General features: G+C 40.3%; 1 protein-coding gene across 1 annotated transcript in view; it reads left to right on the top strand.

Moving 5' to 3' along the window:
• The window catches only part of LOC133649171 (nesprin-1-like), a 121,332-nt gene that overhangs the window by 40,186 nt on the left and 56,368 nt on the right, over positions 1–24,778 (top strand). Inside the window, exons 19-36 of the mRNA XM_062046007.1 lie at positions 966–1,118; positions 1,312–1,455; positions 1,531–1,707; positions 1,786–1,944; positions 5,809–5,973; positions 6,199–6,333; positions 13,681–13,842; positions 13,921–14,129; positions 14,202–14,301; positions 14,382–14,546; positions 14,629–14,796; positions 18,439–18,603; positions 18,909–19,049; positions 19,111–19,271; positions 19,411–19,567; positions 21,034–21,261; positions 21,343–21,441; positions 21,506–21,693. Coding sequence (XP_061901991.1) covers positions 966–1,118; positions 1,312–1,455; positions 1,531–1,707; positions 1,786–1,944; positions 5,809–5,973; positions 6,199–6,333; positions 13,681–13,842; positions 13,921–14,129; positions 14,202–14,301; positions 14,382–14,546; positions 14,629–14,796; positions 18,439–18,603; positions 18,909–19,049; positions 19,111–19,271; positions 19,411–19,567; positions 21,034–21,261; positions 21,343–21,441; positions 21,506–21,693 — 2,876 coding nt within the window. The remainder of the gene's footprint in view (positions 1–965; positions 1,119–1,311; positions 1,456–1,530; positions 1,708–1,785; positions 1,945–5,808; positions 5,974–6,198; positions 6,334–13,680; positions 13,843–13,920; positions 14,130–14,201; positions 14,302–14,381; positions 14,547–14,628; positions 14,797–18,438; positions 18,604–18,908; positions 19,050–19,110; positions 19,272–19,410; positions 19,568–21,033; positions 21,262–21,342; positions 21,442–21,505; positions 21,694–24,778) is intronic.

The following is a 24,778-nucleotide window of genomic DNA, read 5'->3' as shown; positions in this document are numbered from 1 at the left end:
GAAGGTCAGTTTTGTAGCTTCTGTAACGAGCTAAACTGTTTTCAGATGTGTGAACATGATTGCACAAGGGTTTTCTAATCATCAATTAGCCTTCTGAGCCAATGAGCAAACACATTGTACCATTAGAACACTGGAGTGATAGTTGCTGGAAATGGGCCTCTATACACCTATGTAGATATTGCACCAAAAAACAGACATTTGCAGCTAGAATAGTCATTTACCACATTAGAAATGTATAGAGTGTATTTCTTTAAAGTTAAAACTAGTTTAAAGTTATCTTCATTGAAAAGTACAGTGCTTTTCCTTCAAAAATAAGGACATTTCAATGTGACCCCAAACTTTTGAACGGTAGTGTATACCACAATAATATCGTACAGTGGCCTTAATACCGTGATAATACAGTATATAATATTGTACCGTGAGATTTGATACCGTTATACCCCTAATATATATGATTGTGTGTTATGTATGTATATATTTATGTATGTATGCATGCATGTACATATATGTCTACCGTTTCATTCACAGCAGTTTGGCTCTGCAAAAAACATTTCTTCTTGCGCAGTCTCACAGGCTATTGCTGTACAAATAGCCCTAAAATAATGAGTTACACTGATAAATGGTTAATATGCAGGTCCCAGCAAATAGAGTATTGTTGACGTTCTTTGTTTTTTGAAGAGGATTTATACGCGGAATAGATACCATTAGCTATGTTGTTAGCCACCTTTTATTACCGTTTTTTGCGATTTAAAATACACAAAAAGGAGACCTATGTGTTCTTGTCTCATGTAAGGATTGTGAATGATAGACAAAATTCCCTAAAAAGTGCAGTTGTAGTCAAAACCATCAGGTACAAAATCAACACACAGGTCTGTCTTACATAAACAATATGCTCCTTTGCAACTAATATTCTTTACTGCCATGTGGTGAACCAGATACTTAATCTATTGTCTCCTTTTGTGTAGCTCTCCCGAGGTGATGAGTTGGTAAAGTGGAGAAAAGACCATCTAGGGGCAATGTCGTCTTTAAAAGAGCTTTTGGATGCAGCAGAGGCAAAGCTCAGTGCTCCTGTCCATGTGTCTTTCCTCAGTGTTCGAGCCTTTCTGCAGGATGTGGAGGTGTGGAAAAAAAGGACATATAGTACACTTTTGTTCAGGTTAACACAATATTTCCAGCTGGTGTCCCTGTACTTGTGCCCATATAGTGCATGTCGTCATATCACATATTCATAAATGCTCTTTATGTCAGGTTCAGACCTAGTCAATGTCCTCTGTGTCAAACAAGACGAAAAACATGACCCATTCATTTCAGAATACCAAGCAAAAGGTTGTTGCCATGGAGACTCAATACAAGCTGGCCGGCCGCAGCGCTCAGCTGCTTGCAAAGGATGCGCCACACGACGAGGCCACCCGGGTCATTGCAGCCATGACAACAGCTAAGAGTCAGCTGAGTCGAGTAAGTGTTAACCTTTGTCACTTTTTCTATTTCATCCACAACATTGTCTTCTTGTCTGACTTATGTGCTTGCCAGGTTAGAGAGCGATGTCCCATCTTTTTGAGGGAATGTCATGCTCTTCTGCCATTGTTGGAGGAGATGGACAAACACATCACTGCCTTTTATCAAGCACTGGAGCAGGCCAGTCAGATTACTGCCACAGCCAGAGATGCAGACACACAGAGCCCAACCATGCACAGACACAAGTGGCAGGTACGACATCATCATCAGATTCAACTGTGGAAATACTGTAATTAGTCTTATATTCAACACTGTCTACATTGTGCTCAGGATTTGTTACAGCAGCAGCAGAGCTGTAAGCGATGTCTGTCGGTGATCGAGAGGAACCACCACACGGTGCAGAGGGCGCTCTCCAACAGCAAGGTGCTTCGGCACTTCGACACATGCCTGCTGCAGAAGATAGTTGCTGATGTACAAGGCTCAGCCCAGGTCAGACTACTAAAGGTTTGCATGTACTAAAACACATGCCATTTTGCGTCTCTGTCTTCATTAATACATCAAAACGCCCACAATACTGGGAGGAGAAGATGCAAATATAATTATTTAGCACATGCAATGTGATTTGCCAACACTTTAGCACGTGTCAGAAGGACGTGCAAACTGACAGTTCCACACATGGCTGCAGGATCAGTGCTTGCGCTGCACAGACAGACGAGATACCTCCATCCTATATGTGTGTTTGTCAACATTTTGGACGGTCATATAAAAAATATCAGACATGTCGTCTATATCATTTCATAATTTTATAGCTCCTGGAGGATTCAAATGGAGGATCAAAACAAATTCAATTACGTTTTAGTGACCTTTAATATTTTTAACGCTGTTAGCTTTTTCCACAAATACATATTATTCCTCCATCAATTTTCTACAGCTTGTCCCTCTCGGGGTCACGGGTGTGCTGGAGCCTATCCCAGCTGCACTTGGGCGGAAGATGGGGTACACATAGACAAGTCGCCACCTCATCGCAGGGCCAACACAGATAGATAGACAACATTCACACACACATTCACACACTAGGGCAGGGGTGGGCAATTATTTTTTACCGGGGGCCGCATGAGCAACCCGAGCACTGCTGGAGGGCCACATCGACAATATTTCAATTAAATTTTGCTCAATATTATTTTTGATATATACCGTAAGATAAATAATAATAATAATAATAATAATAATAATTGTAATACTTCAACATAGTGTGTGTAACAGCATTCCATGACTAATATAAATAAATTAACATTAATAATAAATGACAGTAAAATAAGCACACGTATGACTGAGGAGTCATAGCGTAACTTTGTGTGGTGTTTGAGTTGTCCGACTTTTTGTGTGGCCATAAACGCACCAGTGGTTTAGTGCTATGCGTGTTGGTGACAGATGACAAGTTGGTTTTGGCCTGGTTTGTACAGCAGAAAATGACTAGTTTTTCGAGATAGAATTGTTTTACTCATGTTTTTGGTGTGGTTATGTCCGAATATAAACAGTTTTGCTCAATAAAGTGATCGATATAATTCCTGTCCTCGAAGCATCTCGATAGACGTTACAATAATTGAACGGTGTTCAATTGAACGGTGTTGACGAACACCGTTAGGGCCGCTTGTTGTCACTGTCACTCAGAGTTGCATTGCAAAATTACATAGAACAAATGTGTTTATTTTGTTTACAATTCAGATGGGATTTGATTTGGTGCGCGGCATATATTTGCTGCTCGCAGCAGACGCTTGAGCAGTGCGCAATTGCGCAGGCACGCACCTTAGAGGGAACGTTGCTTTGCAGTCCATGTCTTGTTGGAAACACGCCATTCTTCATCAACTTTTCTCTTTTTAGCGTCTCGGGTGTAATCCGTGCATCACTTGTCGCTGCATGTGCACCTTCACTCACAGGTTACACACGGACACACGCCCATAAATAATAATTTTCAAAATAAAAGCAGCACAGTTGTATTGCGCGCACGACATAGATGTTTTTTCAACTTTATTTTGTCATTTGTTATTGCAGCTGTTCACATTCACTCACAATCACGCACACACATACGTCCACACGGAAGTAATACAAATAACGATTTTCAAAACAAAAGCAGCACCGTTGTATTGCACACTCGACATAGATACTTTTTAAAATTCATTTTGTAATTTATAATTGGCCTCACGCGGGCCGGACAGGGACGCACAAAGGGCCGGATGCGGCCCGCGGGCCGCAGAATGCCCAGGTCTGCACTAGGGCCTGATTAGTGTTACCAGTCAACCTATCCCCAGGTGCATGTCTTTGGAGGTGGGAGGAAGCCAAATGTTTCTTATATGAAAAAAACTTAAGTCTGCATTTTTATGCGTCATGATCAGATTAAGTAGAGCCTCTCACCGATGAGCGCAACTTCAGCTGTAAAAAAAAAAAGGAAAAAAAAAGGTGTGAATGTAGATGCACTGCATGACTGCTTCTAAAATGCCATAAAAAGTAGTAAATGTCTCCTGCTTGTTTGAAAACAAAGCAAAATGCCACAGGTAGGAGCATGATAACATGAATGTGCAGTAAATAAGAGTGTTTCCGTGGTGATGCACTGCATAGTACACGCAAAATCCTCATTTATTAATAAATAAGGCGGTTTGCACCACTTCTCAATTGCACACGCAGTGAGAAAATCGCACGCAACACACCCAGTAATAGTTCAATTCAGTTCAGTTAATTTCAAACAAGCATACATCACATATTTCCAGTTGTTTCATTACAGCATGTCCGAAAAGGAGCAGGAAGAAGCAGAGCTTATTTATTAATCTTACCCCTTTTCATATCATTGCAGTTTTATCCCATTTCTTTGTTCTCTGTAACAGAAAAGTGAATGAATAAATAATAAATAAATATACCATAAGTAAATAAATATTAAATACATAAATAATCATTAGCTTTCTCCTTTTTTTTAATGCTTCAAGATATTTATGCTAAATAATCTTCTGTGTACTTTGTGAACACTCATAGTTTGAACAGTCTCTTAAACCTAATCATATTAGTGCTTTGTTTGATTTTCTTGCTTATCCATTTAATAATTTAATTCCACATACTGATATTCTAAAGGTCTTAAGTGTTGTACACGCATACCAATGTTTTAAATTAGATTTTCCTCTAAGGTTATATTTTTCGTCTTTTGTTGAGAAGAATTGTTGTACATTCTTGGGCAGCAGGTTATAGTTTGTTGTGTACATCATTTTAGCTGTTTGCATATGCACCAAGTCGTTGAATTTCAATATTTTCGATTCAATAAATAAAGGGTTTGTATGTTCTATATATCCAACATTATGTATTATTCTAACTGATCTTTTTTGGAACACCGTGTGTGAATGAAGTTCACATTTTTAGTTGTTTTCAGTATTTCTACACAATAACTCATATATGGTAACACGAGCGAGCAGTAAAGAATATGAAGTGATTTTTGGTCCAGTACATGTTTTGCTTTATTCATTATTGACGTCTTTCTTGCTACTTTATGTTATATATTTTTTACATGAGGTTTCCAGTTAATTTTATCATCTATTATTATACCCAAATCATTTTTTCTTTTACCCTTTCAATATCTACTCTGTCTATTTGTATTTGTCTTTGACTTTCCCTTCTACTGTTACCAAATAGCATTATTTTATTTTATTATTATAATTTTTTTAGCTTCTGTGTGTTCTCTCCTGGACAAAGAGTACACACTATTTTATAGATTACACCCGCTGTTTCATCCATCCATCCATCCATTTTCTACCGCTTATCCCTTTTGGGGTTGCGGGGGGTGCTGGAGCCTATCTCAGCTGCATTCGGGCGGAAGGCGGGGTACACCCTGGGCAAGTCGCCACTTCATCGCAGGGCTAACACAGATAGACAGACAACATTCACACTCACATTCACACACTAGGGCCAATTTTAGTGTTGCCAATCAACCTATCCCCAGGTGCATGTCTTTGGAGGTGGGAGGAAGCCGGAGTACCCGGAGGGAACCCACGCAGTCAGGGGGACAACATGCAAACTCCACACAGAAAGATCCCGAGCCCGGGATTGAACTAGGACTACTCAGGACCTTCGTATTGTGAGGCAGACGCACTAACTCCTCTTCCACCGTGCTACCCGCTGTTTCGCGCGTGGTATTTGGATTTTAGTATAAATCAGGCCCAAAATTAACCCAAACACTGGTAAAAAAAAATTACTAGACGAACAAAAACAGCCAGGAGGCCACAACAACAGGGCTCATGTCTCATTAATTGAAGAAAATAAATACAGTACAATTACGACAGTTGAACGCTGATGATGCTCGCTCTTCTCTGTCAGGCTCTGCTGAAAGAGGTCGGTGAATGGAGAAGGCAGCAAGAGGCCAACAGCTCCCTGGGGAGGAGGTTTGAGGAATCCCGACAAGATCTGGAGAGAGTGCTACAGACAGCCCAGGAGTGTTTGGGAGAGAGCGGAGACGCCGAGGAACTACTGAAGACGCACACAGTAAGATGAAAGCCAATAGTTTCCCCCTGGAGACTACAAAATACATCATTACACCATACCATAGCAATCCCCAACACAATGCAAGTAGCGCCCTAGCCATGACATCACAGAAATCAGATTGGATGTTAGTGAGTGCTTTGAGGTGATGCCATGACATCATTGCCTCATCAGTGCCTTTCAACCTGGGTGTGGTTATTCACGCCGGTTTCTATTTCTGTCATACAGGATTTTTTCAGCCAACTGGATCAGCGTGTGCTGAGCGTCTTCTTGAAGGCATGTGACGAGTTGACCGACATCTTACCAGAAGAAGAGCAACAGGGGCTACAAGAGACAGTCCGCAGGCTGCACAAGTACTGGAAGGTTAGAGGATTGACACACTTAATACCACGCTCACCAATTAATCATCATAGTATGGGCAGGCATAACTGATATTTGAAAAATGTAACCAAAAGGGTGCCTGTGCTTGGATAGAGTTCACACTTTTAGTGTTTAAAAAAAATTAAGCTCATAGAAAAAGTTGCAATCATACCGTAAATGTGTATCATTTTGAGTTACATTATGCAGTTGTTGTAACGCTCTGGTCGCATGACAGCGATAACTGCCGTGTACCCAGGTTACAGAAGCCGATCGTGCAGCGTTCAGGTAATCTTAGACAAAAACACAAGACGAGTGCAGCAGGAGATGCACCGGTGCATAGGGAAGGCTATGCAATGACAAAATAATAAAACAGGCTTCAAAGTAAAGTAACACAATGACTGGAGAGCAGCAAAACAGTTTACCTCTCAGAATTAGTGTACAAACAAACACAATATCCCGACAAAGAATGGTGGCCCAGGCTTGCCTTAAATCATGGGTGTCAAACTCTGGCCCGCAGGCCAAATTTGGCCCGCCATGTAATTTCACTTGGCCCGTGAGGTGATATCAAATTAACACTAGAGCTGGCCCGCCGACTATATAGAGCGGCGGTGCCGCGGGACACCGCTAATTCTCATGCTTGCCAAACCTCCCGGGAGACTCCCAAATTTCAGTGCCCCTCACGAGAATTGTAACGTCCCCTTTTCGTCCAGTCCAACGAGTGCTGGCTCAGTTACATAATATGTGCGGCTTTGGCAAGCACACAGAAGTGAATGCAACGCATACTTGATTTTCAGCGATACAGGTTACACTGAGGGTGCCAGTATAAAAACCTTTAACATTGTTAGAAATATACGCCACACTGTGAATCCACACCAAACTAGAATGAAAAACACATTTCGGGAGAACATCCGCACAGTAACACAACATAAACACAACAGAACAAATACCCAGAACCCTTTGCAGCACTAACTCTTCCGGGACGCTATAAGGTGTGTGTGTGTGTAGCGGGGGTGTATATTGTAGCGTCCCGGAAGAGTTAGTGCTGCAAAGGGTTCTGGGTATTTGTTCTGTTGTGTTTATGTTGTGTTACTGTGCGGTTGTTCTCCCAAAATGTGTTTGTCATTCTTGTTTGGTGTGCATTCACAGTGTGGCGTATATTTCTAACAATGTTAAAGTTGCTTATACGGCTACTCTCAGTGTAAACTGTATCGCTGTTGATGAAGTATGCTTTGCATTTACGTGTGTGTGTGCGTGCAGGAGCCGCTCATATCTTGTGACTGGGAGGGCACGTTGTAAGAAGGGATGAAAAGCGGACGTGACGTCAGCTCGTAGAGGACGTTAAAAGCAGTGCCTGTAAGGCACGCCCCCAAGACTGTGGAATACGAGATATAATGACTGATGAACACCTTCGTTTGATAATGAGGGATGCCTCAGCTCAACGCCTGAGCCCCGACATTAATGAACTAGCATCCAAGAAAAGATGGCAGGTATCTGGCTTGGGCGCATCAGATTAGATCAGTGTGTTGCAAACTGAGCAGTTTAAAGTCCTGAATGGTTGTTTTATTCATTATTTTATTTTCAAATTTATTAGCCTGTGGAAAAAGTTAATGTTGATATTTACCTCAGAAGGCTGCAAATAGAAAAGAGGCATTCAATTTTTATTTAAATTGTATTTGATATAGAGTTTAGAGTTAGAGTTTGAGTTTATTTCGTACATGCAAGCATACAACATGATACATAACAATTTCCAGTTTCTCTTTTCAACATGTTCGAAAAGGAGTAGGAAGAAGCAGAGCTTATTTATTAATCCTACCCCTTTTCTTTACATAACAGTTGCTGAAACTTTTTTATTCACTTCCTGTTCTCAATTTATTCACAATAAACTCCATAGGTAATCACAATAAAAATAAATAAATAAATAATAGTAAGAATTGAATAATAATAATTGGTGAAGAAAGTCATATTTCATATGATGAGATAAGTAAGATTACTTTAAGAATGAATGAATGGATGGATGAAATAAATTGAAAATGTTTGTCATGGTTCTTCTTCTTTGTACTTTGTAAACACTTTAAGTTTGAAGAGTTTCTTGAAGTGGATCATATTAGTACATTGTTTGATTGCTTTGCTTAATCCATTCCATAATTTAATTCCACATACTGATATACTGAAGGTCTTAAGTGTTGTACGTGCGTACAAATGTTTTAAATTACATTTTTCTCTAAGATTATATTTCTCCTCTTTTGTTGAGAAGAATTGTTGTATATTCTTGGGTAGCAGGTTATAGTTTGCTTTGTGCATAATTTTAGCTGTTTGCAAATTCACTATGTCGTGGAATTTCAGTATCTTTGATTCAATAAATAAAGGATTTGTATGTTCTCTATATCCAACATTATGTATTATTCTAACTGATCTTTTTTGTAACACCGTTAATGAATGAAGTGTACTTTTGTAATTATTTCCCCACATTTCTACACAGTAGCTCAGATATGGTAACACTAGTGAGCAGTATAGAATATGAAGTGATTTTTTGTCTAGAACATGTTTTGCTTTATTCATTATTGACGTGTTTCTTGCTACTTTATGTTGTATATTTTTTACGTGAGATTTCCAGTTCAATTTATCATCAATCATTATACCTAGAAATTTGGTTTCATTTACTCTTTCAATTTCTATTCCGTCTATTTGTATTTGTGTTTGACTTTCTCTTCTGCTATTACCAAATGGCATTATTTTAGTTTTACTAAGATTCAACGATAGTCTGTTTTTGTCAAACCATCTTTTTAATTTGTTAATTTCTTCTGTTATTATTTGTATTATCTCCTGTGTGTTCTCTCCTGAACAAAACGCTGTTGTATCATCCGCAAATAATACTAACTTTAAATCTTTTGTAACTTTACAAATGTCATTTATATAGAGATTGAATAATTTAGGTCCTAATATTGATCCCTGAGGTACACCACAGGATATATTTAGCGTTGTAAACATGTGTTCGCCTAGCTTCACGTATTGTTTCCTGTTCGTTAGATAACTTCTTATCCGGTTTAAGACTAACCCTCTGATGCCATATCGTTCTAGTTTTTTGATTAAAATATTGTGATTAATTGTGTCAAATGCTTTAGTTAGATCCATAAAAACTGCTGCTGCACATTTTTTAGTGTCTATTGCATTGGTAATTTCTTCTGTAATTTCAATTAAAGCCATTGAAGTTGAGACATTAGCTCTGTATCCATATTGGTTCTCTTCGAGTATTCTATTTTTATTTATGAAACTCTCTAATCTGTTATTAAACAGTTTTTCAATGATTTTAGAAAATTGTGGAAGTAAAGAAACAGGTCTATAATTTGTAAATTGATGTTTATCTCCAGTCTTATAAATTGGTACAACTTTAGCTATTTTCATTTTGTTTGGGAATGTACCTGTTTGAAATGATAGATTACTAATATACATTAATGGTCCTGAGATCTCTTCTATAACCTTTTTTATCGTTTCCATAACAATTCCATTACAATCAGTTGAAGTCTTAGATTTACATTTTTTCACGATTGTAACTATTTCCTCCTGTGTCACATTACTGAGGAACATGGAGTTGGGATTTCGCTCTATGGTATCATTATAGTCCTCAATTGGAACTGGGTCTGGAATCCTTTCTTCCAATTTTGGTCCAATATTTACAAAATAATTATTGAAGCTTTCAACTACTTCCTTTATGTTGTCATTGTTTTTATTTCCGTCTAAAAAGTATTGAGGGTAGTCCCTCTTTGTGCCATTTTTAATAATGCTATTGAGGATGCCCCATGTTGCTCTCATATTATTTTTGTTCCTGTCCAATAATTCACTGTAATATTCTTTTCTACATGATCGTAGTATGTCTGTTAACTTGTTTTTATACTTTTTGTACTTAATTTCTGCCTCTATAGTTCTTTGTGCTATAAATTCTCTATATAGTGTATTCTTCTTCTTACAAGCATTTTTTAATCCTTTTGTCATCCATGGTTGATTATTCTTTCTCTGTTTATTACTAAGTTGTATCCATGGACAATGTTTGTCATAAAGTATTATGAACTTGTTTAAGAAATGTTCATATGCTTCATCAACCTCTTTTTCATTGTACACATTGTCCCAATCTTGCTTTTGTAGCTCAATTTTGAAAGCAGTCATCCTCTTCTCTGTGCACAGTCTTCGAAATGTCCTTTTGTCTTCCATGTTCTTCTTGTAGTGTCCATCATATATTGTAAAAACTGGCAGATGATCACTAACGTCGGTTATAAGTAGACCACTTGTAGTGTTATTGTCAAACTCATTGGTAAAAATATTATCAATAAGCGTGGCACAGTGTGCTGTGATTCTACTTGGCTTTGTGATTTTTGGATATAAACTGATGCTGTACATTGTATCAATGAAGTCATCAATAGACTTTTGCTTGTTAGGGTTCAATAAGTCAATATTAAAGTCACCACATAAGAACATTATTCTTTGACCATTATCCATGTAAGTAGCCTTGATCCATTCTTCAAATGTTTCTATACTTGACTTAGGTGATCTATATATACAACTGATGAAAATGTTTTTGCTTTTTTCCTGACATATTTCAATGGTTATACATTCTAAGATATTATCTATAGCAAATGACATGTTTTTTACCACTTTGTAGTTCAGGTTCTTCATCACGTATACAGCTACTCCTCCTCCATTTTTGTTGGTTCTGTTGATGTAGTTTAGTTCATATCCCTCCAGATCAAAATCTATTCCTTTTTTATCATCAATCCATGTTTCTGTAACAGCAATCACTTTGAATGGTTCGTTGATGTGTTCCAAAAAGTTCTTAATATTGTTGTAGTTTGCATACAAGCTTCTGCTATTAAAATGAATGATTGACAATTTGTTATCGCATGTAATGTTGCTATTATATTGATCATCTGTATAATAAAAACAATTATTACTGATGTGGGAGAAAAAAATTGTATCTGGATCTATATCATTTTCCAAATCCTGGTTTTTGTAATCTTTGTTGCAGAAATTTTTTAGTTCCATATTTTCTTGTTCAACAATCTTTGATGTTGTTTCAATAATCTCAATAAGTGTAGGTGGATGCAATCCTGAATGTAGGTCCTCTTGTTTAGTCGTCCCTTGGAACATAGTAGTGTTGATGCTGAATTTGGGTGTTTGTTTTCTGTCAGAGTCCATTATCATCGTTGTTTTGGTAGCTGTGTAAACTTTAAAAATTGTCCAGGTCCTTGATGTCATGGACAACAATTACTCTTGCTTCTGGACCTCCATTCAGCTTGATGTAGATTTTAAAGTTGGTGCTCCAAGTTCCCTGGATTTTTCCCTGCCTTCTAAAGTCGCGTGCTTTCTTGGCGATTCCAGCATTGCGTTTTGTGAGATGCTCATTCATGTACACATTTGTTTCCTTCAGCTTCTTTCCCTGTCTCAGCAATGCCATTTTAGATTTTCTGTTTACGAGTTTCACGAGCACGACTCGAGTGGCGTTGTTGTTTCTTCCGTTCAGTGGGATGCATGTTTCGATGGTATTAATGTCAATTTCAATTTCCTTTGATTGCAGAAAGTTGACCACTTGCTGTTCTGCTGAGATCATATCCATTTCATCTGGTTCACCTTCATTATTCACAGCTTTCGCATAGGATCTTGGTTTAATTCGGTGCCCAGTCACGATGATATCATTCATTCGTTTGTCCTGATCCATTTCATCTATGATGTTCCTCAACATGTTGTTGTCTTCTTGAAGGGTCTTCATTCGTTTGCCCATTTCAGTGGCTTCATTATTTCTTCTGTTGTTCTGAGATTGCAGATTTTCTATATTTTCCTGCAGACTTTTCACATCTTGTTGGTGTTCTGTTGTTACTTTTCTCAGATATTCTTTCAATTCTTTCATTTCTTTCATTTCTTTTTTCATTTCTTTCATTTCTTCTTTCATTTCTTTCATTTCTTTTTTCATTTCTTTCATTTCTTCTTTCATTTCTTCAAGTATTTGTAGTATCACTTCTTGATTCCCATCATGTCCTGTGTCCAACCTCAAATCTTGTTCCCAGTTGTGTTCTGTAACAGCTGACCCCGAAGGTTTCGGGATTTCAATCTTTTTTTTACCTTTTCTCATCGCGGCAGTCACTGACGTCACTGCCTCGTGCTTGTGTCTTAACGGCAGTTGCTTCTTTAGCGACTTGCGGCACTTTAACTTGTTTTTTCCAACAATTTCGTATCTTGCGCCGTTCAGAGATCAATTTGAGGTGTCAGCCTGTCAACTTATATCACTCTGCGACGTCGGGATCACTTTAAAACAGCTGTAAACTCGCCGTAGCTTTTGGTTGCTAGGCAACCGCTTTGAACTGCGGCAAGGCGCCTTTGGCTTGAGTCTAACGGCTCTCCCAACTCGCCTTCTTTCAGCGTATCAGTGCCTCTCAACTGACCAAAATCAGATTGAAGATGCCAGGGTACTCTCCTGTGGCTGTGATCGCAAATCAGTGGTCAAAATCTTCAGATTTAACAGTCCTTTCTCATTGACAGGAAGTGACGTAGTTGATATGCCATTGATATTTTTTAATTATTATTATTATTTGAAACTCGATTTTGCATGTCACTATAAAGTTATATAAGCCTTGCTTGTTCAATATTTAATGCGAAACTTGTTTGGGTCCCTATCAAAAAGGTTAATTTGTTCAACCTTGGCCCGCGGCTTTGTTCAGTTTTAAATTTTGGCCCACTCTGTATTTGAGTTTGACACCCCTGCCTTAAATAGTCCTAATTGCTAACACAAAGCAGGTGTGTGAATCAGTGCTCAGGGACAGACGTGAAGCGGTTACGGGAAAACACCAACATAACAGGGAGAGCCACCAAAATTAGAGCACAGGACAGGAAGTCAAACACTAAACACAGGAAAAACCCAACAAACTCAAAATACGGCATGATCTGGTAAAAACAGAGCATGACAGCTGTGGCTCTATGGAGTCCAATTTGAATGTAAAATATTATGCCTCATTTTACTTTTAATGAGAACGCATTGCTTTTTTTTTTTGGTTGGAATTGGTGGTTAAATCACCAAAAATGATTCCCGGGCGCGGCCACCGCTGCTGCCCACTGCTGCCCACTGCTGCCCACTGCTGCCCACTGCTCCCCTCACCTCCCAGGGGGTGATCAAGGGTGATGGGTCAAATGCAGAGAATAATTTCGCCACACCAAGTGTGTGTGTGACAATCATTGGTACTTTAACTTTAACTTTAACTTTTTACCAAGACACTCACTGCCACAAAATTAGGTAAATGTGCAAAAAAAATGCCCAATACAATAGCTGCATCAAAATTCATTTGTAATAGTTGCTGTGTTGTATCTCAGGACATTCAGGGTGAGGTACCATCCCACCTGCTCCGTCTGAAAGTAGAGCTGGAGCAGAGTCGAGTAGAGGCCGTCCTGCAAGACTGCAGAGCAGAGCTTCACCGAGAAATCCAAGCCCTTTCGTACACCTCAACCAGTGAGCATGTGGTCAAAGAGCATAGAGTGAGCCTCGTTAGATTCATAATAAAATCACTGGGTGTCGTCATCATCATCACATCCCTCTCTTTCTCTTTTCCTCAGGCGTTCTTCAGGGAACGCACACCTCTGACTTTGTGCGAGAAGAGGATTAGGAACATGGAGTATCTGTGTCATAAATTGCCTGACAACGATGTGGCTTACAGAAGGCTAGATTCTACCAAGAAGGCTGTAGAGGAGGTTACAGAGCAGGTCATGAGCACCAGCCTGCAGCTGGAACAGCATCCTGATAAGTGGAAAGAATGGAATGATAGGTACATGTTCATTTGGATGCTTTCCTGGCCTTGCACACAGAACAGGGTCTAAAATGCTTGTTTTCCCTACAGGTTTTGTGAGCTCTCAGACTGGCTCTCTTCTCAGAGGAGGCTCTTTAATGAGACTGCAAGAACTTCCACAAGTCAGGAGCAAGTTGAAGCTGCCATGCAGGTGAGCATATTATACATGCTCTATTTGCATGCGCTTTGCTCAAATCTAGCTAACCAGCGCTGTTATTAAATTAATTTTAGGCAGTGCAAGCTTCAGAACATGCCCGAGAAGAGAACCTATTGTGGCTTAAGAGCCGTCTTTGTAGCTTAACTGACGTGAGTTCTGAACTGGAGATACAGAGACAGCAAACAGCCCTGACCAAACTTTCAGCTGATTTTAGGGACCTTTTTTCATCACTGTGTCAGGTATGCCAAGTTGCCAACCCTTAAAGTGTGCAATGTAACCTTGCTTTCATTTGGCCTGACCCCAAAACTTCTTTACTCACAGGGTGGTGGAGAGGGCTCAAGTGCGTTCCAGTTTGAGGAGCTTAGGGAGGATGTGCGTGGCGCTTTGAAGGAGGTCCTGAAAGCCGGAAAAGAAGCCGGAGAACAGATCAGCAGGATTCTGGATGCTGAGGACTTGAAGGAAGCCCAGGACCTATTCCTTATTCACCAGGTTTGCATACAGAGTTGTTTTTATATATATATATATATATATATATATATATATATATATATATATATATATATATATATTATATATATATATACATATATATGTATATATATATATATATATATATATGTATATATATATATATACATATGTATATATATATATATATATATATATATATATATATATATATATATATATATATATATATATATATATATATATATAAATATATATATATTCAAAATAATAGCAGTCCCACATCACTAGCAAGATAACCCACTTTGTTAGAATGTCAACTTCTACACGTCAAGTAAGTTTCTACAAGGTTTAGTAAAATTATAGAAAACAAACAGACCCAGCAGACATGACGTGCATGCTGCTGATTCTGTAAACCTGAAAGGTTTACTGAAAAGTAAAAAAATAATAGCAGTCCTAAGTAAAATGAATGAGGTCATTGATTATGTGAAAAAAATAGGTGTTAAACAGTTGGCTCTTATTTAAGGATCAAAGCAACTGACGCTGCATATGCTGGCTGTGCAATTGTCCTTGAAAAACAGAGTAAAATTAATAAAAGAGGGAAAAAAAACAATAAGGAAGTGCAGAAAATGATAGTCTGTTCAGCAAAAAGTATATCAAACGCTTTAAAATGGCAGCCAAAACCAGAAACGCGAGGAAGAAAAAGAAAAACGACTATTCGAATGGATCACTATCAATCATCAATTAATCAAAGTTTACTTATATAGCCCTAAATCACGAGTGTCTCAAAGGGCTGCACAAGCCACAACGACATCCTTGGCTCAGATCCCACATCAGGGCAATCAATCAATCAATCAATGTTTATTTATATATCCCTAAATCACAAATGTCTCAAAGGGCTGCACAAGCCACAACGACATCCTCGGCACAGAGCCCACACAAGGAATGTCGATGTGAATGACTATGAGAAACCTTGGGGAGGATCGCATATGTAGGTAACCCCCCCTCTAAGTACAGTCCCTAGTGGATCCAACATAACAGTGAGAGTCCAGTCCATAGTGGGGCCAGCAGAAGACCATCCTGAGCGGAGACAGGTCAGTAGCGCAGAGACGTCCCCAACCGATGCACAGGCGAGCGGTCCACCCCGGGTCTCAGCTCTGGACAGCCAGCACCTCATCCATGGTCACCGGAACCGGAATAACCCAGCGAGGGGGCAGAGGAGAAAAGAAAACGGAAGATCAACTGGTCTAAAAAAGGGGGGTCTATTTAAAGGCTAGAGTATACAAATGAGTTTTAAGAAGGGACTTAAATGCTTCTACTGAGGTAGCATCTCTAACTGTTACCGGGAGGGCATTCCATAGTACTGGAGCCCGAACAGAAAACGCTCTGTAGCCCGCAGACTTTTTTTGGGCTCTGGGAATCACTAATAAGCCGGAGTTCTTTGAACGCAGATTTCTTGCCGGGACATATGGTACAATACAGTCAGCAAGATAGGCTGGGGCTAGACCGTGTAGTATTTTATACGTAAGTAGTAAAACCTTAAAGTCACATCTTAAGTGCACAGGAAGCCAGTGCAGGTGAGCCAGTATAGGCGTAATATGATCAAACTTTCTTGTTCTTGTCAAAAGTCTAGCAGCTGCATTTTCTACCAACAGTAATCTTTTAATGCTAGACACAGGGAGACCCGAAAATAATACGTTACAGTAATCGAGACGAGACGTAACGAACACATGAATAATGATCTCAGCGTCGCTAGTGGACAAAAGTGAACAAATTTTTGCGATATTACGGAGATGAAAGAAGGCCGTTTTAGTAACACTCTTAATGTGTGACTCAAACGAGAGAGTTGGGTCGAAAATAATACCCAGATTCTTTACCGAGTCGCCTTGTGTAATTGTTTGGTTGTCAAATGTTAAGGTGGTATTATTAAATAGATGTCGGTGTTGAGCAGGACCGATAAATAGCATTTCCGTTTTCTTAGCGTTGAGTTGCAAAAAGTTAGCGGACATCCATTGTTTAATTTCATTAAGACTCGCCTCCAGCTGACTACAGGCGTGTTGGTCAGCTTTAGGGGCATGTAGAGTTGGGTGTCATCAGCATAACAGTGAAAGCTAACACTGTATTTGCGTATGATGTCACCTAGCGGCAGCATGTAAATGCTAAAGAGTGCAGGGCCAAGAACCGAACCCTGGGGTACTCCGCACGTTACCTTAACATAGTCCGATGTCACATTGTTATGGGAGACGCACTGCATCCTGTCAGTAAGATAAGAGTTAAACCAAGACAAGGCTAAGTCTGACATACCAATACGTGTTTTGATACGCTCTAATAAAATGTTATGATCGACGGTATCGAAAGCAGCGCTAAGATCAAGAAGCAGCAACATAGATGACTCATCAGAATCCATCGTTAGCAATAGATCATTAGTCATTTTTGCGAGGGCTGTCTCCGTAGAGTGATCTGCCCTGAAACCGGATTGAAAAGGTTCACAGAGATTGTTAGACGCTAAGTGTTTATTTAGCTGCTGTGCAACAATGTTTTCGAGGATTTTCGAGATAAACGAAAGGTGGGACACCGGCCGGTAGTTTACCATGAGGTCAGGATCGAGGTTAGGTCTTTTGAGTAGAGGATGAATAACCGCTTTTTTGAATGCTAGGGGAACAGTGCCAGAGGAAAGTGATAAGTTTATAATATTTAGCACTGATGGACCTAATAATACAAAAAGCTCCCTGATAAGTTTCCCAGGAATTGGGTCAAGTAAACATGTTGTTTGTTTTGTCCCATTTACACATATTAACAATTCCTCTAATGTTATTTCATCAAAGAGAGAGAAACTATTTTGGAGGGCGGTATCCGTCGTAAATACAGTCGTATCTGTGTTAATAGAACCCAAGAAAAAAGAAAAAAACTATATGGAGATGTTTCCTGTACGATTTGTGTTGGTCCTATTAATCGCATACCAGGGATCATGGATCAGTTTGAGTACATCAGAATACTGGAATAAGTAATGTTGCTGTATGTTGAAATGGAAATGCTCTTAAAATGGCTGTTTCAACATGACTATGACCCCAAACACACCAGCAAGCAAGCAAAGTCATGGTTCCAGACACACAGAGTTCAAGTAATGGAGTGGCCAGCACAATCCCCGGACCTTAATCCCATAGAAAACTTGTGGGCTGACAAGAAAAATGCTGTTCATTAGGCAAAACCAAGAAATGCAGAGGAATTGTGGAATGTAGTACATTGTCCTGGGCTGCAATACCCGTTGACCAGTGTCGGAAGTTGGTCTACTCCATGTACCACAGATGTGAAGCAATTATCAGGAACCGTGGTTATGCAACTAAGATATTAGTTTATGATTCTCAAGAAAGTTGAATCTTTTTGAGTTTGCAAAGAGAGATGTCAACGCTGTTATTTTTTTAACATTATATTTCCTGACTTTCTGTAAAATATGATCAAATTCAATTACTTTTTCCAATTTTCTTGCTTTGATAAAGAATGTGCAGTGTCTCCAATGCATTTGTGTTCATTAAAATACATTTTATTTAAATAATTTTGAGGTTTACTCGCCTTTTTCAACACACTGCTATTATTATGAACATAAATATAGGCATTGGATCTCAATAGATTATATATTGCTATGTTGTTGTTTTTGCATTACAGCAACGCCTAAAACAACTACAAGCTCTCAGGAGGGAGGCGGAGCTTCTTGTGTCCCATTCACACCAGCTGCAGACCGGAGAGGCTTTGAGTCACTCTGTGCAGGAGTTAGAAGAACGTGTCAAAGAAGTTGACTGCCAGTTCAGCACAAAGGAGCACAACCTGCAGGTAGTGAAAGCATGTGTGTCTCAACCACACGTGAACGTTTATGCTTGCTTGCAAATGTGACCGCACGCTTCCTGCTGGGATTATCGATTGATCCATTGTTCACGGGGCTTAACCAAGTATTGATTGGTGTGGTGGTTTGTTAATGTTGTTTGGACACTGTCAGAGCCTATGGCACCCTGGGAAAGTAGCATTTGTACCTAAATGGCATGCCAACTTCTACAAGTATAAACACATAAGTAGCACAAGGACAAGACCACCTACTATAATTTCAGATGTTTGTTAAAACTTCTGATCTTATTTTCCAGGCCACTATGGACTCCTGGCAGAGCTTTGAAACCGAGCGAGAAACAGTTTGGAGTTTTATAAGGGAGACAAACACTGAGCTGCGCAAAGAGCTTATATTCAACAGCCTGGACAGCCTGAGAAGAGAGAAGGAGCTCAACAAGGTGATTGTTTGTGTGCAATTGTATGCTCTGTCCGTCATCTAATGTTTGCATTTGCTTTAAGGACCTTTTACTGAAGGTGGAGGACTGCAGCGTGCGAGCAGACGTCCTCCTGGAGGATGCAGTAGACCTTCAGCTTGGTCCGAAGAATCAAAGTCTGGTACTGCAGCAGGCCCAGTTTGCCAGAGAAGCCGTCAAGGATCTTCAAGACCACCTCAGCAAAAAGTTAGTACACTACCTTCAAGAAAGCACTTCCATAGAGGTGCTTTTTATTGCACTAAATTTTCATGGTTGGTAGACAGTCATTTTGTATCCCAATGGGCATCCTCCAATTGTTAATGATACCGTCTCTTTTTCCTTCCAGTGTTGTACATCTGGAAAGGATCTGCTCATTGTGGGAACACTTCAATGTTGACCTAAAGATGTTCTCCTCACGGATCAATGAAAATCAGAGGGCACTGGAGGCCATCAAGATCACCTCACCTTCAGATCATTTGGAACAACACATCTGCACAGTAGAAGTATGTCTATTATTCTAATAATGTACACTGAAACTGTTTGTTCATCTAGGAAAAAGAGTCTCAGGGCAATGATGACAGACTATAAATTGATAATTATAAATGAAATGTGACATGTCTTACCCATCTCATAACCTTGTCAATCTTATGACAATGGCAAAAATGTTAAATTTTGTAATATAAAGTTTCCAAACATTCCTCTCTGTCATTCTCAGGCATGTGAAAAGTCTGCAAAAACGCAGAAATCCGCGTTTTTAAACATTAATTTTTGCGCCAAAATATCACCTCAGCGTTTTTATATTGAAATAGCAGAGAAATTCAAACTAAACAACATTTGTTGAACGTTCACCTCAGCCACAGGTACTCGCTGTTCCTCTTGCCTAAACGCCACACTGAATCGCAGGACAGGGAGACGATAAGGGGCGCGGAGAGAAGCTCAATAGTTAGCATAGTTAGCATCATCTAGCTAACTTACTTGTTGTCGCCTGCGTTCGCTCTCCCAGCCACAACGTTGACTGAGTTCTACTTTGCTGCTAATCATATTTGGATAATTACATTTCAAACACTGGTAGTTTAGTTTAGTTTAGTTTAGTTTAGTTTATTAAGGATCCCCATTAGTCTACACCGCAGTGGAGACTATTCTTCCTGGGGTCCAGGCAAAAACATCACACAATCACAAAACAAAAGATTAAAATGCAGTACACATGATCAAATAATAAAATGTTGTAATACAAAAATAGCAACAACAAAGAACCAAAAAAATAATAATAACTTCGAGTTTACATAATATTGTTCATACCAAAGATAAAAAGAGCAATATAAAAATATATATATATTTTTTTTTTTTCAAAAATAAAACAAAGAACCAATGGCCTAAAATATACACATTAGTGTACCAAAGACAAACAATAAGTGACGAAAAAAGTACCATCCACCATTTTCTACTGCTTGTCCCATAATCAATAAATAGTAGTAGTTCCGAACCAGTTGTAGTTGTAGAGTATTTATTAGTAGCCAGCGACAAGGTATATTTGTAAACAGAGGTCACAACACCGGAGGTATATTACCCAGAGGGGCCGTGGCTACAGGATAGAGTTGCTGAATAGGAAACGTTTTTTGAGTTCTTTGCATGTGTGTAATAGAATTTCCAATGATAATAATGTTAGTAAATTATCTACTATAAAACCCTAAAAAATCAATGGTACATTACATGGCACATATAATTGTGTAAAAAAGACAGCCAAAAGAGGTCGGTAGATGAGAATAAATCTAAAGATAAAATATAGTGTAGAAATGCACCAACAAGAATTGTAGTCTTTACTTTCTAAATGTTATTTCGGTGCTTGCGTGGCAGCACTTTGTGTCAATATAAATGTTCCTCTTTTTTTCGTCAGTGTTCCTCTTTTTTTCATCAGTTTTCCTCTTTTTTTCTTAAAGAGTGCTCACATGCCTGCATTCTTATCCTTCAGACAGTGGCAGAAGATCTAGAGGAGAGGAAGGCTGTCCTGGTCCACATGGAGGAGGACTGCAAAGCCCTGTCCAGGTTTGTGACCCCTGGAGAGGGCGAGAGTATCCGTGCAGGCCTCACCCAGATGAGGCACTCCTTGGAGGAGCTGATGGGAAACACAGAGCATTTGGCAGGCCACCTTAATCAGAGCTCCTCCCACAGGCAGAGATGCAACGATAACCTCGAGCAGGTGTTAAGGATTGGGTCCATAAATGATGGCTGGAAACAAGCTGTTCATTTTTCACTAACTGATGCATTTGCTGCACTTCAGGTCAAGAAAACAATGAGGTATCTTAAAGAGAAACTTGACTGTCCAGCTTCATTTTGCTCTTCATCGTCTGAGGCGCATAAGATCTTGCAGAGTCATATGGTAAGAAAAGTAGAGTAATTTGGACTCAATTGCATAGGACAAATTATCTACATGTTTTTTGTAGGAGGTGCCCCAGGCTGTGGAGCAGCTAAAGCCCAGACTGATGGTTTTGCGCTCGGCTGTGAGGCGGCTTGGTGAGGGTACCACACTGGAGCAAGAGGTCGTTGACCTTCAGACGCTGCAAGGAGAGTTAATAGAAAAGGCCACAGAGAAACAATCTACATTAGAGAGCCTTATTGCACTGTGGCAAAGGTATGTTGTGACTTTACTATATACCTTTTAGTAGCTGAATATTTCATTCTTGTTAGCTTATTTTAGTTTTATAATATTCATTGGCACAGGTAACCTGTATGTTACTCTAATAAAGCACTGTACAAGTACTAAATAAAACAGTTAATGAGATGTCTGGGCTAGATCAGAAGAAACTAAATTCGGCTCTGGGAATGGAGAGTAATAAAGACTGAACACAGGTTTTAGGTTTAAATGGTACCAAATTATATTAAAGAATAATAGGAAAAATAAACAAACAAACATTAACATGTAAATTCAAATGGACATTCACATATTCCACAAGTTGACAGAAACGTTCAATATTTACAACAAATGATGTACTTAATTCAATCCTTATTTTTCTACCAACGATGGTATAGGCGCAACACAATTCAGAGTTCATTTAAACGGCCCCGCAAAGTCCGCGTTGTGGTGGCAGTGTCCAGAGGGGTTTTAGTGAAGGGACGGGGGAAAGGTGAATGTTCAGGAGGACCGTAATGAACACGTTGCGTTTTGGTGAAAAAAGAAGGGAAAAACAGAGGGTGGCTGCTAAGGAGCCTCCTACCCGCCCGGGGCTCGGTTGGGTGGATTCAGTTCAGTTGGTTGGTTCGGTTCCAGGCATAAAACTTCAGACTCTAGTTCGGGTTCTAAACTCGCCATCCAACCAGGCCAATTCCGCAAATAAATCACACTCAAACACTCCTGCGGGACGACCCACGGCTCCGGTAATCGGCTCCTGCAGCAACCTCACACAGCGTGTCCCTCTCGCTCTCACCGGTAGCAGCCCACTTCCGGGTTTTATGCTATTCTGACAGCCGCGTTAGGTCACATGACCGCGTGACGTAATGACGCACGCAAGGACAGCTTAGACAACGAATAAATAGAAAGGATATTTAATGGGGTTTTGTCACCCGGGTTACATCTTTCTTTTCTTTCTTTCTTTTAGTTTATTTCGAACATGAACACATTTACATCATACTACATCACACAATTTCATATCATTTCATTTACATCATGCCCGAAAAGGAGTAGGAAGAAGCAAAGCTTATTTAATCCTACCCCTTTCCCACTTCAAAGCATTTACAATTATATAAAATAATTTACTGACATCCTCCCCCCTTTAGTTAATGCAACTACTGATGCATGCTAAACGTCGCAAACATCCGATTTCAAAAGGTTGTTTGCTGCATAGGTAGTGAATGCTTCGTCATAGGCATTGACTAAACCATGAAATAGCGTCTGAACAACGGAAATGAGAGGATTACCTAACGCCGCATATTGAAGGCGATTAGGAGGTTGGCGCTGACGAATGGGACGACTGATCACAGGCGTGGTTTCAACGACACTATCAGGCAAGTTCGCAGCTTCAGGTGGTAATTCTGTCAGACCGAGCAACGGCTCGGTTTGGCAGGGTGATGCCTCTGCCTTGTCAAGGAGCTCTGGTTCCTCTTCTTTCACGGGTAAAGAAGCTTCAGATTCAGCAGAGGACTCTCCATTGGCAGGTAAGTGCACAGATTCTGAGACAGGATCGACATGAATGACTGAAGGCACAGGTGAGGCATACACAGCCGTGGGCAGCGGCTGAGTGCGGTGTTCAGCTGAGGGTTCGACAGCGTGCGAACTCTGGAACTGAAAAGTGGTTGGCGGAATCAGAACTTGAGGTAGATTCCATTCCTCTTCCTCCAGGTCTTCAGATTGATCAACTGTTACTGGCTTCCGGCTCCGGGTTACAGGGCGTCGTGGTGGTGTAACTGGCAATGGATCTGAACCACCACTAGCTGGCAGAAAGGAGCATGGGAGGAGTAGATCTCTGTGGAGCGTACGATTGGGTCTATCTGCCCTGTTCTCAGGCCGAACTGTGTACACCGGGAGGTCCCCGGCACGCTTCACAACGACGTAAACATCGTGCTCCCACTTGTCTTCAATCTTGTGCTTGCCACGCAGCCTGACATTTCGCACAAGAACTCTATCTCCTTCCTCCAGACTCGACGGAGTGACTCGCTGATCAAAACGAGTTTTATTCCTTCCGCCAGATTTAGCAGCATTCTTCGAAGCAATTTCGAAACTCTCTTCAAGTCTGGACCTCAGGTTCTCAACATATTGGGAATGAGAGGTGGCTTGTCTTCCCCGCACAGGTAAGCCAAAGGCCAGATCTACCGGCAGTCGCGGTGAACGGCCAAACATCAGTTCGTACGGCGTAAAACCGGTGACATCGTTTCTCGTGCAGTTGTAAGCGTGCACTAACGGTTTTACGTGTTCCTTCCATTTGGCTTTCCTCTTGTTCTCAAGGGTCCCAAGCATGCTGAGTAGGGTCCGGTTGAACCTCTCGACTGGGTTTCCCCGAGGATGGTAAGGGGTTGTCCTGGTTTTTACGATCCCAGCGAGTTGGCACAGTTATTTTATCAATTTAGACTCGAAGTCGGGTCCTTGATCCGAGTGGAGACGTTCAGGTATTCCGTAGCACACGATGAAGTTTTCCCATAGACACTTTGCCACTGTCTTCGCCTTTTGGTTTGCGGTGGGTATGGCTATTGCAAACTTTGTGAAGTGATCGGTGAAAACCAGAATATCTTTAATATTGCTTTGATCGGGTTCGAGTGATAAGTAGCCCGTGCAGAGCAACTCCAAGGGACGACTCGTCTTGATGTTGACGAGTGGTGCTGATCTTTCAGGAAGTGCCTTGCGTCTCACACAACGATTGCAGGTCTTGATCTTATTCTCCACGTCAGCTGCCATACGAGGCCAGAAAAAACGGGTGCGTACGAGGTCCAAAGTCCGCTCTATGCCCAGGTGACCCATGTCATCATGCAAGCTGGTCAGGACTACGGACTTCAACTCCTCCGGTAACACCAGCTGGAAAGAGACTTGTTCTCCGTCATGCCTCCTCCGGTACAAGATGTCCTCTTGTATTTCAAGACGATTCAACTCCCTTAGCAACAGTGCAAGGTCCGGGAGTTCACTCCTTGCAGTTGGGGGAACTTTTTCCCCAGTGTCCATCTGGTGAATGACCTCTCTGATAACTGGGTCAGCCCGTTGCTTTTCCTTGAGGTCCAGATGTGACAGGGCG

Source organism: Entelurus aequoreus, linkage group LG04 (assembly GCF_033978785.1).
Source record: "Entelurus aequoreus isolate RoL-2023_Sb linkage group LG04, RoL_Eaeq_v1.1, whole genome shotgun sequence".
Classification (NCBI taxonomy): Eukaryota; Metazoa; Chordata; class Actinopteri; order Syngnathiformes; family Syngnathidae; genus Entelurus; species Entelurus aequoreus.
Note: the sequence above shows the minus strand (reverse complement) of the source record. Positions and strands in the feature narration are given on the sequence as shown.